This window comes from Mirounga leonina, unplaced genomic scaffold, assembly GCF_011800145.1.
Source record: "Mirounga leonina isolate KUSES-001 unplaced genomic scaffold, KU_Mleo_1.0 Mir_173, whole genome shotgun sequence".
In the NCBI taxonomy this organism is placed as follows: domain Eukaryota; kingdom Metazoa; phylum Chordata; class Mammalia; order Carnivora; family Phocidae; genus Mirounga; species Mirounga leonina.
The window spans coordinates 93440324-93457038 of NW_023270447.1; the positions used below are offsets into that span (position 1 = coordinate 93440324).

A 16715-nucleotide genomic window follows, 5' to 3' on the forward strand; every position below is an offset into this window, starting at 1 on the left:
CACACACCCGCACTCACCCTCACGCGCACACACCCGCACTCACCCTCACGCGCACACACCCGCACACCCCCGCACTCACCCTCGCACACCGTGCGGTGCTGGCACGGCGAGAACAGCACCAGCAGCGCTAGCTCCGAGCACACCAGGCACTCGGCGGCCTCGGGCCCCGACGGCGCGGCCACGTGCAGGTTCGTCACGGTGTTGGGGGTGCCGAGCACCAGCCTCGGGCCCGGTGCCGCGCCCCCGCTGCCGCCCGCGTGCCGCTCCCTGCGGTTGGAGGAGGGCGCTTGAAAGGGCCCCGGGGCGCCGGGGCCCGCCCCCCACCCCGCCGGGCTCACCGGAAGCGCTGCGCGCAGCCCTGCAGGGCCTTGAGCACGCGGGCCTCGGCGGCCAGGTCCAGCGGGCTCCGGCCGCGGTGGTTGGCGTAGCTCACGTCGGCGCCCTCCAGCGCCAGGAAGCATGCGACGGCCGCGCCCACCGTCAGCTCCCCGCTGCCCGGGAGGCCCGAGGCCTGTAGCTGGGCGGCAGACAGAGGCCGGTGAGGACGGGCACCGGGGCAGGCTCCAGGGCCGGCCCGCTGGCCTGCGGGGAGACTCTCCCAGCACCCGGCTGCCCGGGGCCTCGGGTCCCAGGCCCTGGCACCCCCTCACCATCTGAGGCCGCCGGAACAGGAGGGAGGTAGGCAGGAGAAGCGCCCCTGCCAGGGAACTCCAGGGCAGGGGCTGAGTTCCCAGACAACCCCCGCCACACTGCGCCCCATCCCCTTTCCCAGGCTGGTCAGGCCACGCTGCGGTGCCTGGGTCGCAGAAAACGCCTCCGGCAAACCACAGCCCCCGAGACTAGGCCACCCCCGAGAAGGCCGGGCTCCCTGGTCAGCCACCCACAGTGCAGGTGGACAGTCCCTCAGACCCTGCCTGTTGCCTGCAGCCGGGCACTAGGGCCCACCTCTTCACCCAGATCCACATTTCCTCACCCTGGACAAGAGCTGCAAGGGCCCCGGGTCCCCCCCGGCCCCATCAGCCGCCAGGGGCAGCAGCTGATGACGCTGCAGTGCCACGTGCAAGGCCGTGTCCCCCTCCTCGTCCTCGGCGTTGACGCGGCAGCCCGCGTCCACCAGCAGCGGCACCAGCCCCACGTGCGCCTGCTGCACGGCCAGGTGCAGTGGGGACTGCAGCTTCCGGTTGCGGACGTTCACGTCACAGCGGCCCTGAGGACAGGGAAAAGGGGCGGGCACGGGCTCAGCCCAGGGACCCCAGATGGGCCCTGACCCCCCCCACGACGCCCCGGGGCTGGTCCAGGGCCCTGTGTCCACACCTCTCGGATGAGAATCTGGGCCACCTCCCGGTGGTTGTTGAGGGCGGCCAGGTGCAAGGCCGTGAAGCCATCCTCCTTCTTGGCATCCACCAGCTGTCGCGCGCGAGCCAGAATCCTCCTAACAGCTCTGTGGGAGCGGAGACACATGCCGGGGGTCCGGAGTGTCCCCACAGTGGCCCAGCAGCACCACGGGAACCTGCCGCTGGCTCTGTCCCCCCAAACTCACAGTGTGTGGCCCTTGAGGGATGCGTGGTGCAGCAGGGTGAACCCCTGGCTGTTAGTGGCAGTGACATCGATGCCCGGCACCTCAGTCAGGACCTCCACGATGCCGCTGGCGCCAGCACCCGCCGAGATGGCACAGTGCAGAGGTGTGTCGGCATGGCCGTCCTGCCGGCGGGGGGGAGGGGTCACTTGGCAGGAAGATAAATGCCACTGTATCCTTGACCCCGGGGCCAGAGCCAGGGGACCCAGCACTTACAGGCAGGTTGACATCACAGCCGCGTTCACAGAGGACCCTCACCACCTCCAGGAAGCCCCTCTGCACGGCCACGTGCAGGGCTGCGCTCCGGGTGCTGTTCAGGGCATTGGCCCCGCACCCAGAGCTCAGGAGCAACCGGGCAGCCTCCGGCTGGTTCCTGACGGAAGAGGAAGCAGGAGGGGCCCGATGCCCACCGGCTGGACCTGCGGGCCGCCCAGCCCCCACCGCGGCCCTGCGCGCGCCTCACCCCAGGGCGGCGTAGTGCAGCGCCGTGTTGCCCTCCTCGTCCGGCAGGTCCGCGCCCGCCCGCGCCTGCAGCAGCAGCCGCACCAGCTCTACCTGGCCGAGGTAGGCGGCCACCTGCAGGGCAGTCCTGCCCTGGTTCTTGGTGTCCACCTGCCAGGAGAGCCTGCAGGTCAGTCCCCGGCCCTCTTCCCCTCTCCCTGGGGCTGGCTAAAGGGAGGACGGGCAGGGCGTCAGGAGCTCGCCTGGTCTGGGTGCCTCCTCAGCAGGTCCAGAGCCCCGGCCATACTGCCCAGGGCCACCTCCACCACCAGTCTCCCTGGGTGCTCGAGGTCACTCTTCTGGGCTCGAAGCTTGTCCAGGGCGACACTCAGGGAGCCTGGGTGGGGCAGGGCTCAAGTTGAGTGGTGGCTGGGGTGGCCCTGTCTCCCGCCAGCCACCCAAGCTGGGCACACGCACTTTTGTTCTCCCTGGCGCGCTCGGCCACATCAAGGTTGGCATCCTCCTCGGGCCGGTAGGCCACCAGGCAGGAGGGGCTGAAGGTCCACAGCTGACCACCGACCGCCACGCGCAGGTTACCATCTCTGAAAACTTTCACCACCTTCCCGATGCGGCCCAGGGCCTGAGTCAGGAGAGAGTAGGGTCACAGGCAGGCCTCCCAGGGGGCAAGGAAGGGGGTGGGGGTGGGAGCCGGGGCACTCACAGGGGCCATGTCGTCTGTCCACTCGCCGTGCCCGGCCTGCAGCCGCTTCACTGTGTCAAGGTCGTCGATGACCCGCACCACATCGCCCACCCAGAAGGCATTGTGCTGAGTGACAGAGAGGCACGTGAGGGGCACCCCCAGGCAAGTGTGGCTGCCCAGGGCCATGGAGCAGGAGGGCACCCCTCAGCTCCACAGGACAGGCAGACCTGAACTTGACCCCAGCCCCTGCCTCAGAGCTGGATGAGGGTCACACGTGACCAGGGCAGTCCTGGGTGGCCAGCCCCGGAGCCACGGGGGTGACAGCCAGAGAGACAGCCAGGCAGTGGCATCCAGACCAGACCAAAGCCAACTCTGGGGTGAAGGTCAAGGCGGGCCTGTCCCTACACACTGATGCATGGCCGAGGCCAGTCGAGACGGGCACAGGGGGTGGGGGTGGGGCCCTGGGACAACCAGGGGGCAGGTCAGACTGCCATGGGAGTGCGGGTCAGGAGCCACTCCTCCCCCATCCCCAAACCTTTCCTGGCTACATCCCCCACACCTGTGCCCTCCTCTATGCAAGACTTACTCTGCAAACCATGGGACTTATGACACCCCACCCCACCTCCCCACCCCCTGGGGCCAGGACTCCAGGTCCAGAGCCGAGTGCTAGGGGTACATGCCTCCACCCAGGGCCCCTATCCGCACAACCCTGCTTCCCAAACAGAGTTCACTGTGCCCACCACTGTCCCCATCCTCTTCCTAAAGGGCCTTTCCACTGCCCCCACATGCTCCCCACACCACACCCACAGGGAGCATTTTAGAAGGTCACCTCCCACCTGTAATGCAGCAGTGGCTTCCTGAGGCCAGCAGGGTAAAGGCCGGAGCCTGGGCCGCCAGCCCCCAGCCTCCACCAGCCCCCAGCAGGCGCCTCACCCTCTGTGTCCCTTCACGCCTGGATCCCCTCTGTGGAACTCAGCCCCTCTGGACCCCACAAAGCCCTCCCCTGTTCCCTCAGGGCTGGAGAAAGGCATTCCCAGAGCCGGTCAGGTACGTGGAGGGGGTGCAGAAGCGAACAGACGGGGCTCAGCCCAGCCCCCCATGCACCTTGGTGAGAGCCCCAGGGTGGAAGGTCCAGCGGGTCTCATGGCCGAACTGCACACGCACATCCCCACGGTCCGTGATGCGGTGCACGGTGCCCGTCTGTCCGATAAACTGTGGCGGGTCATGGAGGCTGTGGCTGGGTGGAGCGGGAGGGCTGGGGGTCCAGAGGATGTGGGGAGGGGAGGGGACAGGGGGCTCAGCAGGTGGGGTGGCTCACCTCCGCCATCCTGGGGTTCCACCCGCCGTGGCCTTCCTGCATCTCCCTCAGGATGTCTGTGTCCAGCAGACACTTAACCTTGTCCCCGTGCTGGAAAGGCTGTCCATCAGCACTCACCCTGCGCTGCAGCTCTGCCGGTTTGCCTGGGGGTGGGCAACAGGCCCCCTCAGCAGCGTCCCCTCCCTCGGCGGCTCCACCGGCCAGCCCCCACCCGGCGCTGCCCCAGGACCCAGCCAGGGCAGAAGGGCAGCTGGGCACGCAAGGGTGGTGTCCTTGGGGCCAGACCCTACCGAGCCTTGGGAGGTGCTCCTTGTAGTAGAAGCCACCAGCCGCCTCGCCCACACACTTGAGGTCCACCTTGCCCTTGTGGCCCACACGGTACACATTGGTGGTGCCGTCGGCCCACGTCACACTGGCCACGCTCCGGCCCGTCTCCACGTCCCAGCCACGGATGTCCACCACTCGGCCTGGCTTCCCTTCCCCTCCTGGGGAGACAAGGGCCCCATCGCAGGCTAAGCCCCTGCTATGAAGCTTAGCCACAGCCAGCGGCAGCCCAGATCCCCACTCACCGTCCTGCGAGCCCCACTCCCAGTCAGGGCCCCGCACCACCTTCGCCCCCTGGAAGATTCCCCTCAACGGGATCCTTGGGAGACCCTGGCGGGGACTCAGCGTGACCCTGCAAGAGAGTGAGTGGGTGCTGGGCCACGTGGGAAGCAGGGTGAGGGTGCAAGCCCTCTGCCCCACCCAGCTCTCGCCCGAGGATGGCCGGCCCAGCCGGTCAGCGGCCTCCACTCCGGGCCCCCTCACGGCATGGCCTCCATAGGCGGCCCTCCTCCACACCTGCTCCCTCCTAATGAGCCACGTGCCGTTAGGGTTGTCCCCAGAGCTCAGCACACAGCCTGGCCCGGCGGGAGGGAGGTGGGGGGAGGTCGGCACAAGGAAATGGAAGAATGAAGGCACAGCAGCTTGCCCGGAGGTGCCCAGACAGCTGATCCCTGCCCCTGCTCTGGCCAGTGGGCAGCTGGGACCAAACACACACCTCCCCTCCACGTGCGCGGGAAGTGTCCGGGAGACAAGGGCGGCAGCGTCTCGTGGGTAGGGCCTCTGGGTGGCCACCCTGGCCCAGGAGACCCTCCCAGCTTCATTCCCTACCCGCCCGCCCAGCGATGGAGCCCCCTAGGCAGGCCAACAGGGTCTCCCCAGCTGTGCCTCTGGGTTAGTCCCCAGCATGGCTGCCGGGGCGCCCCCAGGGGATGCTAGCCGTACACACACTGGACGTCTCAGCGCCCCCAGCACGGCTGCACCGGGGAGCCGGCCACACCGGCTCCAGGGCTGGTGCCAGGACCCCGTCCGCAGCACCAGCCTCCGCAGACCTGCTCCGGTGGATAGGGCTACCTTCCACGGGGTGGGGGCGGGGCCGACGGCCACTCCTCCGGGGCCAAGGCCTGCCCAGGTGTTGTGCGTGCTTGCCGTGAGGCCGGGAGTGCCGCAGGCCAGGACCCAGGGCTGCCAGGGCCCCACACGCCCAGGCCAGGGCGCAGGGGCGGCGGCGGGACTCACGGGCGGGAGTGAGCCGTCTCGTAGCGCTCGAAGGCGTGGGCAAGGTCGTGCTTGTTGTGCATGTAACACTGCGTGCACAGGTCGTAGTCGAAGCAGACGCGGCACTTCCAGCGCATGCCCCGCAAGCCGTGCTTCTTGCAGCAGTCACAGATGATGTTGGGGTGGCGGACGCCTGGGGGCACGGCAGGGTCAGGGAGCGCGGGGCTCTGCCCCCCACCCCCCGGGCCCTGCGGCGGCCGCACGCACCGATCTGGGCGTTGTCGTACAGCAGCAGGTCGTGCGCGCCCTGGTAGCCTGCGCGGTAGTTGGTGCGAGTGCCGTGGTCCCACTGCACGACTACCGTGCGGTCAGGGGTCGAGGGGCTACCGTGGCGGCCAAGCTCCACCACCGTGCCCACGCCGCCCTCACCGCCATCCTGCTGGCCCCACTTCCAGTCCACGCCGCGCACCACACGCATGCCCACCTGCACGCCTGCCTGGGGGTCTGGGTCCATGGCGGGCAGGACTGCTCCGGGACCTGCAGGCAGACGGCACCCTCAGGCCACATCAAGAAGGCCACACAGGCTCTCGCCAGCTCTGGGCGGGCTGCCGGGGAGACAGGTGAGAACAAGTCTGGGAGAGCCAGGGAGGGAGGCGGAGGAGGGCAAGTGCAAAGGCCCCGAGGCCGAGAGAAGCGGGCGAGCGTGTGCACTACAGCCCAAATGAGGCTCACCTGGCCACTGGCCGGCAGCGGGCACACGAGCTCAGAGGTGCAAACAGCACCTGTCCTGGAGGAAAGTGGGCACCTCTGTGGAAAGGCCCCTCGGGCCACTATGAGACCCTGCCTCGTGGTGAGCACGGGCAGAAGCAGGGGGCAGTCCCGGTGGAGAGGTCGGTGGACCGCCAGGGAACAAGACCTGGCAAATGCCCACAGAGGGTCCACCTGCGCTGGCAGATCCAGTTCTGGGTGGTTGGCACACAACGGCCCCTCGGCACATATTTGTTCTACAATTAATGGATTTGGATTGCAGGTATCAACATGAAAGGTAAGACAATAAAGCTTTCAGAAGAAAACAGACTCTTCGCCATGCAGCCAGTTGGTAAGCTGGGCTGTGCCGAAGTCAGGAACCAGTGTCCACACCACTGAGAGACTGACAAGGCCGCAGGCCCGAGAAGACGCCTCTGCCCACAGAGGTCCTGTCTCCGCGCCCAGAGAACTCAGAGGTATACAGAGCGGGCGCCCTGGGGTGAAGGGGCACAGCCTGGCGCAGGTGCCCCCTGCCAGACTCACCAGGCCACTGCACACGAGTGGGACGCTACCCTAGGTCAGTGGACAGCGCCTCGAGGTCACTCGAGGCCCGACTTCTGGGGTCTTCTCCGGGCTGTACAGAGGGAAGGGCGCCTGTCTCCCCAAGGGTGAACTGGGTCATGAGATGTGGTTTACCCACCATACTACACAGCCAGCAGCTGGGAGGCAGAACTCAACAGATGTTGAAGGAAGGCAGCCACGTGCCCACTATCTGAACTCATTTACAAAAAATTCACAAAGCAAGGAGCCGGCGGCAAAGGCTGCCACGGGGGCTCTGGGACCCAGGAACGTCCTACTTCCTGATCTGGGTGCTTATTACGTGCTGATCACTTACGACCTGGGACCTGTACTATATGTTTCTTCAATGAAGGTTTTTTTAATTAATGACACAACTGGATTTGAATGACAGTTAAGAGGGAAAATCAACAGGACTTGGAGAGGGCCCAGGGCCTCCCAGCCTGAGAGAGCAGTCACCACTCCATTCTGGAGAGGGTCTGCCATGCTGCCAGCAGGGCTCTGAGGCCGGAAAGCAGCTGGCCTAGGGCACTGCCCAAGACAGGGCTGGGTGGTCTCCTCACAGAGCTCCCAGGAGGCTGGAGGGAGACTGAGGCTACTGCCAGCTTCCACCAGGGCCCAGCGGCCCCGCTCAGCCACAGGACACTGGCCAGCAGCACGGGAGGGAAACCACCTGTCACCCCTCCACTCGGCATCCCAGGCTGGGCCCCCTCAGGAAACACTGCCACCCAGCTGAGGCCACAGGTGGGCAGTGAGGAGGGGTGGCGGCCAGGCTCTGCCAGGGGCAGGGGCCGAGCCCCACAGGCCATCTGACGCCTCCCCTCTGCCCAGCTCCACTCTGAGACCCACGTCCAGTACAGGGTGGGCAGGGTAGGGGCACCGTCCATAGGGCTGGGCCTCAGTCCATGCCCAGCCTGGTGTCTGAGCCAACGACCCCCGCAGATTCTCAGGGTAGGACCCACCCAGCCAGCTCCGACTTCTGCAGATTCTTCTCCCTCCAGACAGGCCCCTGTGGCGGCGGCCTCTTCACCCTGCCCAGGCAGGACCTCCGGGGGGCTTCCGCAGAAGCAGGTGGATGTTTTAGGATAAACCTTCCCAACCCATGGACTAACTAGGAGCCTTTCCGCAACGAAACTCCTTATTGCCCGTTCATGCAGAGAGCCTCACCTCTTGGGCCACTCTCCCTGTCTTCCCTTCTGGTCTCTGGCCCCTGCTAAGATGGGGCACCTGGGCCAAGAGCTTCTTATTTCTTCCAGAAAGCACAGCCAAGCCCAGGCCTGCCCCAGCAAGAATGCCCCCAAGAACACCTGACTCTTGGGTGCCAGCAAGTTCCGGACGAGGGGAGGCATCCCGTGGGCGGCCACCTTGGCAGTGAGGTGGTGCCTCCCCGTCAGCAGCTGCCACAGATGTGTGACCGGTGGCCTGCCCGCGGAGTGGTGGCGTGCCCCTTCACATATAGGCCCCACCCCCTACCCTGCCTGCCTCAGCCAGATCCTCCTGCGTGCCGGGAACCCCCCAGAACTGCCAGCGATGGACGGGTCACACTGAGCTACTCCTGGCCCTTCCCATGCGCTCCAGCCAGAGTGTGCCTCATCCCAGGCAACCACGAACCCAAACACGTCTGGACAGACAGGCCCAACTGAAGGTCCCTGCTAGCAGGGGTACCCCACCTGCAGAGCCCAGAAACCGGCTCCACACTGAAGTGAAGCACTCAGAGCAGGAAAGGACCCAAGTGCCATGAGCCATTCTGTGGCCAGTCTCTCAGCCTGCCCAGCCAGCCACCACACCTGCCCACCCGCTGGCCTTATGGACCCACTGGCCACATGCTACAGGATCATTTCCAACAGGACACGGGGGGGGGGGACCCCAAGAAGGAGAGCAAGTTGTGGCCCACGCCTGGCCCTGCCCTATGGCAACGGGCAGAGAACGAAGAGTGGGGTGGAGGGGAGCCTGGAAGGGTCTGTATGAAGCCAGGACTGGGCCTCAGCTGCTGACAGCTCCACGTGGGGCAGCAGAGCAGTCCAGCCCGTGGCGAGAGGCGCTTCTGGCCAGCGCCTGTCGCACTCACACCCGGAGACCCCCACAGCCCTAGGAGCCTCCTTGTCTCCTCCCCTCCGGCACCTGATCCGCACAAGTGTTGAGGTCTGCCCTCTGCTTCAGCGTCTCCTTCCAGCATGATGTCACCTCAGCTCAGGCCTGAGCAGAGCCTCCAGCAACACCCTCCTGCTGGCCCTTCCTACACAGCCACCCAGTTCCTGGGCCTCGGAAGCATCCTCACATGGCATTCTAGCACAGTGCGCCAGGTAGCTTTCCAGGTCTCTCCATCCCTTCTCTGCGCCCACCTCTCTGCCTGGTCTTTGTCACTGGTGTCCTTGGGGCCCAGCACATGCTGAGCATGATCCACGTGACATCAGGTGCCCAGTCCTCCTGGTATTAGGACTCACTACTTTCCTTCAGCAGGTCCCACCGGGGTGTGTGCAGAGGGGGTGGCAAGTGGGGAATGGACCAGGGTCAGGAGGCAGTGACCAAACCCAGAGAGGCTACAGAGGAAGGGAGCACCCATTTCAGTGGGAATATTCACCCAGAGAGTTCTTTCTTTTTCTTCCGTTGCCAGAAAAGCTGTACTCTGAGATCTTCCTCAGATGGCCATACCCCTGCCTGGGACCCAAACCCCCACAGAGGCTGTCACTACAGATGTTTAAAATGACTCTGAAGCAGGGTGCCTGGGTGCCTCATTGGTTAAGTGTCTGACTCTTGATTTCAGCTCAGGTCATGGTCTCAGGGTCATGAGACTGAGCCTCGTCAGGCTCCACACTCAGGAGGGAGTCTGCTTAAGATTCTCTCTCCCTCTCCCCCTCCCCCTGGCGCACGAGCACACTCCTGTGCGCGCTCGCTCTCTCGCTCTCTCTCTCAAAAAAAAAAAAAAAAAGGCTGAGTCAGAGCATGAGGACTCAAGAGACAGATGCACACTTAGCAAAACTTAACTTACCTTAGAACACAAACCAGCCTCGAGTCAGCATTCCAGACACTTAGCAGCTACTTCTCGGGTCACAAATTGGACAGCCACCAAGATTTCCTGTTGGAAACTAGCAGCCATGCCGACACAGAACACAGCAAACCACACAGGCAGCCAGCAAGCAAGTCTGGAGAAAATGGTTTTTAAAAGGCAGTTTTACACTTTCAGCATTTACCACCTCAACCAAACAGGCGGACATCTGGGTCTGTTCTGTTGGGTACTAGTTTCTCTCGTCTCAAGGAACTGCCAGCTCTTGGAGGGCAGAATGATTTCCAAAACATACACTAGGACAGTGTAGAAATAAGAGGTTTTCCCTATTTGTGAATACTTTATTGGAAAAACTTGCAAAAGCCCTAAAGATTAAATCCCATTTAGCTAGAAAGTTGGCAAATCGCCTTTATTCAGAAGAGCGCAGTTACATGACGCTGACGTGACACACGACAGGCGGCTGCCGCCCCTCTCCCTGTGCTCCGGCCGTGCCTGATGATGCTGTTTGAATCCACACCTTGTGGGGCACAATCCACTGGCAAAACTTGGTGAATCACGGGCTCCTGTCATGTAGCAGGTCTGGCTAAGACAAAGGTGGACATCCTGGGTGCTGGGGAGTCTGGCCCATTAGGGCCTGGGGGGAAGCCCTGAGATAGTGCGCCCAGGAAACCCAACTTGGCCCAGCACGAAGACACCTGCTGGCGGAAGGCCCAAAGGAAGTACAGGGCTGTCATCACCTGAATCTTGGCCCGAGATGGAAGCCTTCAGGCACCCTGCAGACTGGGGTGTCACGCCCCAACCACTGCACAGGGCCACTCCGCGCGGGAGCAAGGCATTCAGATACTTGTTGCATCTGCAGCAACAGGCCAGGAGGGGACCTGCCAGGAAGGACTGGGTTTGCCAAGGCTTCCATTCGGCCTGCCTCATCCCCAGCCCCGCAGGTGCCCACTAGGAAGAAGTTTGTTCAGCACCTCTCCTTATTTCTTCAATCGGTTCTGAACGCACAGGACTGGCAGGCAGAATTATCTATCACACACACACACATACACACACACGCTCAAAAACAACCAAAACTCCTCTGACATGGCATCAGACAGAATCCACAGGATGAAACAGTCAAATCCAAACTATCACACCACAAGCCTGTCAAGAGCTCACCTGTCTGGCCGTCCAGTCGCCCCCCACCCCGCCGCCCGCCTTGAGCCTGCTGGGCTGCAGCCCTGACGCCTGGAGACTTGGGGACTGGCCTCTAGCCTTGCTGAGCTTCAGCGCAAGCCCTGAGCCATCCAACCCCGTGGCGCCCGGGAGATGCCAAGACGCACAGTTAGCACCTCCGACGGGACGCGGCGGGCGGACGAAGCCGGCCCGTCTGCTCCTGGGCTGCCCGCGGTCTACATGCCCATTCCCGTGCCGACACCGCGGGAGCCAGCGCTGCCCCGGGGGCCTGCTTCCCGCCTCGCAGGGCTCCCCGGGCTCTGGCGGCCTCGCTCCTGCTGCAGCGGTCAGTCTGGTGCGCGCAGGAGCCGCAGCGCCCGAACACGACCTGCCGCCGGGAGTGGAGCCGGAGGGCTGGCGGCCCGGGCGCTGCGGACGTCAGGGCCCGGCGCTGCGCCCCGGCCGAGGCTCCGCGGGGACAGCGGGGGCGGGTCCGGCCGGACTAGGCAGGGCGGGCGCGCCGCCCCAAGCGTGACCCCGCCCCACCCGCCCGGGTCCGCCCCGCCTCCTACCATCCCATCCCCCTTCCTCGGGAAGCCGCCCAGGGCCCCGGTCGCGGCCAGACCCTAGTGCCCCCGTCGACCCCTCCACTTGCCCGTAAGTTTGCGCCCCACCCGCTCGGCCTGGAGGCTCCGGGGGCCGAGAAGCGCCGAGTCTATCTGCCAGTGGCCTGCCGAACGACCTCGGTGTGGGACAGCCTGCCCGCAGCCCCTCTGCTGCTCAGCTCCCGCCAGCCAGGCCGCCCTGCCGCGCCGAGACCACCGGCTGAGGCAGCCGAGGACCCCGGGCTCGGGACTCCTGGGGCCGCCGCGGGGCCTGCCGGGAGTTGTAGTCTGTAGCCCGCTGGCGCCGGAGCACGGGGCCGGGCCCGAACCACAACTCCCAGGAGGACCCGCGGCGGCGGTGACGCACGCGGCCGCAGGAGGCGGGGCGCGAGGGAGGGAGTCCCGGCCGGTGCCCCGACAGTGACGGAGGAGCCTCCTGCTCTGCTCCTGGGAAGGGCCCGGGCTCGCCTGTGCGCTAGACGCGGACGGAGGGCGCGTTCACATCGGACAGCGTGTAGTACACGTCGTCAAAAAGCGGCGGCGGCGACCTCGGCGGATCTGTCACCACGCCGAGCAGCATGCGCCTGGGCTGGAAGGAGCCGGGCGCCCGGAGGCCACCGAGGACCGGGCTCGTGCGGACCGGGCAAAGCGGGCCACGCCCCCTCGCGGAGGGGGCGTGGCCCTCGCCGGAAGTGCGTCACCGTCGCGTCGGCCTACGTGGCGCGGTCCTGAGAGGCTCGGCTCGGAGGCGCCGCCCGTTGCCGTGGAGACGGGGGCCGCGGCGGGCCTCCGCCGCTCAGAGCTGAGGCGTCCTCGCCGCGGACTCCTTTGACTGGGCTTATCTTAAAATCAGGGTGGCGCCAGCAGGTGGCTTTGAGTCTCGCACTGGAGAGCAGCGGTCCCCTGCCGTTGTCCCCCGCGGCAGAGCCTGTCGGAAGCCTCCAGGTCCGCACCGGGGGCGCCGACGTGGTGGCCCTGCCGCGGCCCCAGGAGTCCCGAGCTCGGGGTCGGGGCTTCCCGCGGCCCGGCCCGGCCGGGCTGCCCCCCGAGCTCCCCCCGGGCCGCGGCTCTTTGCCCTGCGCGCAGGCGCACCTCGGTTTCCTCAGGCCTGGCTCTGTGCTCGCCGCAGCGGCTTTGTCCGCCACTGCCGGGGCACGGGCCGGGACTGCCTCCCTCGCCCCCGCCGCCGCGGGTCCTCCTGCGTCTGCGCGACGCCCGTCGGCCACGCTGGCTCTTTAGCCCCCGAGCCCCCCCACCCCCCGGTGCGGCTCGTGCGCCCGCGGTCGTCCCCGGACCGCGCCGTCTCCGTCCCGGTCTGCGCTCCCGCGGTGCTCACGTCAGCCCTCGAGTGCTTCTGGAGAGGGTGCGAGTCCGAAGTGGGTTTATTCCGTGCTCGTCTCGGACCCAGAGTCTGCAGAGAATAGGATTCCGGCCTGGACACGCCTGACCCTTGGGACGTCTCAGGCGCACCTTTGCTTCCAGCCTCCAGGGATGCTGCTCAAAGTCGAGGTTCTGATTCCCGGCCTTCGGCTTCTGACCCGAGACCTGAGACCTGAGAGCTTCAGGGTCTTCCCCGTGCTTGGTGCTCTGAAAAGTCACGGAGGCCCGTCTTCACGGGAGCCTCACTCCTTGTTCTGTGCACACAGTTCTCTTCACCCTGGGGGCTCTTGTCCTTCCTTCGGTTTGGGAACTTAAAAAATCCCCTTCTCTTTTCCTGTTTGCTCTCTCTCTCTCTTTTGAGGTTTATTTGAGAGAGAGAAACCCAAGCCGACTGCACGCCCCAAACAGAGCCCGACGTGGGGCTGCACTCGAGGCTCGATCTCATGACCCTGGGATCAGGACCCAGACACTTAAAGGGCTGCGTCACCCAGGCAGCGGGTGGGTTTGCTCTCGACGGGATTCCTGTTTCTCAGATTCTCATTGGACTTCTTGGACTAATCCTGTAACTTTATTCTCTAACCTAGTGTTTTTTCTGGTAGATATCTTTAAATTTACCACCCATCCCTTCTGCTGATCAGTTAACCTCTATGATTTTGTGACTTATAACAAGAAATGTGCACTGGGTTTTCATCCCGTTTCTAGCACAGAGCTCCTAAAACCTTTGAATTTCCTAAGCGAAGAGAGTCCTAGAGGTGTGTTTTGATACTCATGAAAAGCCTCTTTCAGCCACATTTGAGTTTAATAAAGTTGATAAAGTGATTTTCGGAAAGTCTTTGTTAACTTTAAAAATAAAACAGTTATTTTACCCACAAAAATGGGTTTACTTGAGAATAACAGAGAATTACAATTTGGGACCTGCGAGCTACAGCAAAACTACAGGCAAGTCCAGAGAACAAAGGAGAGGATCGTTATATTATGGAACAGGGAGAGGTTGGGAGGGTTGTTTTGGTTTTGTTTTTAAAGATTTTATTTGAGAGAGACTGAGAGAGCACAAGCGGGGAGAGAGGGAGAGGGAGAAGCTGACACCCTGCTGAGCAGAGAGCCCGATGCGGGGCTCAATCCCGGCCTCAATCCCAGGACCCTGAGATCATGACCTGAGCCTAAGACAGACGCTTAACCCACTGAACAACCCAGGTGCCCGGGAGGGTTGTTTTGAATGAAAGCCCACTGAAGAGAAACGGGAGGTTAGGGTGATGATGGTTTCTTACTGGCTGAGCTGCAGGGGCAGTGGATTTCTTGTAGGAGATGCAATGCACATCTTTTCCTGTTGGGGCCTGTAATTGATGGTTCTTTCCTATTGATGATTCTTCCCTTGGGGAGACACTTCTTCCTGTGATTGAGATTGAGGGGTACAGCTCCTTCCAGCCTCCCCTTCTAGCATCAGCAGTCCACTTTAGTGAGGTTTCCCTTTAAAAATTTTCATGCTCCTAGGGGTTGGGAGGGGGGGAGGCCATCCATGTGATTAAAGGCTTGGAACTCAGTCTCACCCCTGACCTCCCGGTATGGAAGAGGGGCCGGGGATTGAGTGCATTCTCCAATGGCCAACGACTTAATCACTCATGCCCCTATTATGAAGTCTCCAAACAAACCCCAAAGGACGGGGTCTGGAGAGCTTCTGGTTGGTGGACAGACACATGGCAGTGTGCCTGGACAGGGCATGGAAGCTCCGTATCCTTCCCCCATCCCTGACCTCATGCAGCTCTTCCGTCAGGTTCCTGAATTACAGCCTTTTATCATAAGCTAGTAATCTGTTAAGTAGAATGTTTCTCTGAGTTCTGTGAGCCACTTTAGCAAATGAATCGAACCCAAGGAGGAAGTTGTAGGAACCTTTAATTTATAGCCAGTCAGTCAGAAACACAGGTACAACCTGGACTTCCGACTGGCATCTAAAGTGAGTGGGGGGGGGGGTCTTGTGGGACTGACCCGTTAGCCTGTGAGATCTGATGCTATCTCCACGAAAGTCATGTTAAGATTGAGTTAAATTGGAGCTTGTTCATGAGGAAGTGGCAGGATTGTAGGGTCAGAGAGGCACTGCAGGAAACGTGGTGACAGCGTGTTCCAGAACCGTAAGGGGAGGGCGTGAGTGACCCTGCTGCTCCGCTCCGAGCTGTGGTCTGAATCAACCTAAATTTTACACAGAAGGCCAACCTCTGAGATAGAAAATTAAATAAATTTAGACATTGGACTATGGGGTCAAGGTGGTCAGCCTTGGCAGCAATGGCCCTCGAACCAACCACAATGGTTGCAGTTACTCCAGTACCAATAAGCATCCGAATTGACTGGCATGCACTGGCTCAAGCATGGATTGACCGAAGAGAAGCTTCAGGACAGCAAACCACTGTGGTTGAGCAACCACTGGGAATGATGCCAAATTGACAAGATATGTCCACAATGGGATTTGGTCCAAACAGTCATGGGAATTTTTAAGGGGATTCAAAGTTTAACAGAATGTGGCAACCAGAAAGGGGAACGCATCTGCACCCCCATGCTATCCCACCACCACCCCCCACCGCGCAGTTCAGCCATGGGCACCATCCACACCAGGCCCAAAGGACGTGGCTCCTCCTTCTGGGGACAGCAGCAGTCAAGACAGTGGGGAGTTTGCCCCCAACAACAGGCATCTATTTAACCACAGCTTTGGTGGACCACCCAGCTAATTTTGCAACGGGGCCAGTGTATCAGTTTGACTATCAGCCTGGGGCTGCTTCTGGTCCCCTGCAAGGTGACTTTCATCTTCCTTATCTGCAGTCAGAACCTCCAGGGCTTCTGGCACCTCCCCAGATTCGGAGACAGAGGCCACCCTCATCGGGGACCAGCGGCGTTCACCTATGGCCTCCCTGTGAAGCAGGAGCCTCCACAGACTGCTACAGCAAAACACAGGACTCTTGCAGCTTGGACTCAAGAAGGTTGGGAACATGAGGGGCGCCTGGGTGGCTAAGTCGGTTGAGCATCCAACTCTTGATTTTGGCTGAGGTCACGATCTCAGGGTCGTGAGATCGAGCCCCATGTTGGGCTCTGCCCTGGGCATGGAGTCTGCTTGGGAGTCTCTCTCTCCCTCTCCCCCTCCTGCCTGTGCACGCACGCTCTCTCAAATACATAAATCTTTACTACCGGATGTCACAGATGAAGACATTTGTCACATAGCCAAAGATGCACCCTGAAAGCAACAAACACCCCTGCAAAGGGGACACAGCCCTGCGTGCTGGCTTCCCTCCCTGGAAGGACCGGGGACGGTGCTTCTGGGCCCAGAGACTGTGAAAAGGAGGGCATAGCAGGCGCTGGATCTGGCAGAAACAGGAAGCTCTCTGGGGAAAAGAAGAGCAGCAGCTGTTACGTAATAAACAAAGGGAAGAAGAAAAGTCACAGACAGGGTTACTAAAGAGGTGGACGAATATGTCCATAAAGAGCAAAATAGCTTGTCACCACTAGAAACAAGAGAAGCTGACGGTGGTTAAAGAGAAGAGCTCCCAGTGAAACAACATCAGTTTTAGAGGAAAAAAAAAAAAGCATAAGAGAAACCAGGAAGGAGCAGATCGTGTCTCCAGCTGTTCTCACCGTTCTAGAAGGGTGACTCTCCAGGTAGGGGTCACACTTCCAGATCTTCTCTTAAAAAG

The 16715-nt window shown here is 62.4% G+C and overlaps 1 protein-coding gene and 1 pseudogene across 10 annotated transcripts in view; one reads left to right on the forward strand and one right to left on the reverse strand.

Moving 5' to 3' along the window:
• MIB2 (mindbomb E3 ubiquitin protein ligase 2) overlaps positions 1-12183 on the reverse strand; it is a 13709-nt gene extending 1526 nt beyond the window's left edge. Inside the window, exons 1-18 of one of the 10 annotated variants that reach the window (XM_035020002.1) lie at positions 9887-11177; positions 6307-6361; positions 5842-6111; positions 5596-5767; positions 4605-4711; positions 4326-4520; positions 4036-4178; positions 3822-3929; positions 2739-2843; positions 2495-2657; positions 2281-2414; positions 2040-2188; positions 1793-1949; positions 1541-1701; positions 1315-1441; positions 974-1207; positions 339-517; positions 80-267 (exon numbers count right to left, since the gene is read on the reverse strand). In XM_035020002.1, coding sequence (XP_034875893.1) covers positions 80-267; positions 339-517; positions 974-1207; positions 1315-1441; positions 1541-1701; positions 1793-1949; positions 2040-2188; positions 2281-2414; positions 2495-2657; positions 2739-2843; positions 3822-3929; positions 4036-4178; positions 4326-4520; positions 4605-4711; positions 5596-5767; positions 5842-6088 — 2569 coding nt within the window. In that variant the 5' untranslated portion in view covers positions 6089-6111; positions 6307-6361; positions 9887-11177. Of the gene's footprint in view, positions 1-79; positions 268-338; positions 518-973; positions 1208-1314; positions 1442-1540; positions 1702-1792; positions 1950-2039; positions 2189-2280; positions 2415-2494; positions 2658-2738; positions 2844-3821; positions 3930-4035; positions 4179-4325; positions 4521-4604; positions 4712-5595; positions 5768-5841; positions 6180-6306; positions 6579-9886; positions 11178-11711 lie in introns of those variants that run through there. The other 9 variants (XM_035020000.1, XM_035020003.1, XM_035020006.1 and 6 more) reach the window with 9 other exon arrangements.
• LOC118019660 lies at positions 11210-16072 on the forward strand (annotated as a pseudogene).
• The last annotated feature ends 643 nt before the right edge of the window (positions 16073-16715 follow it).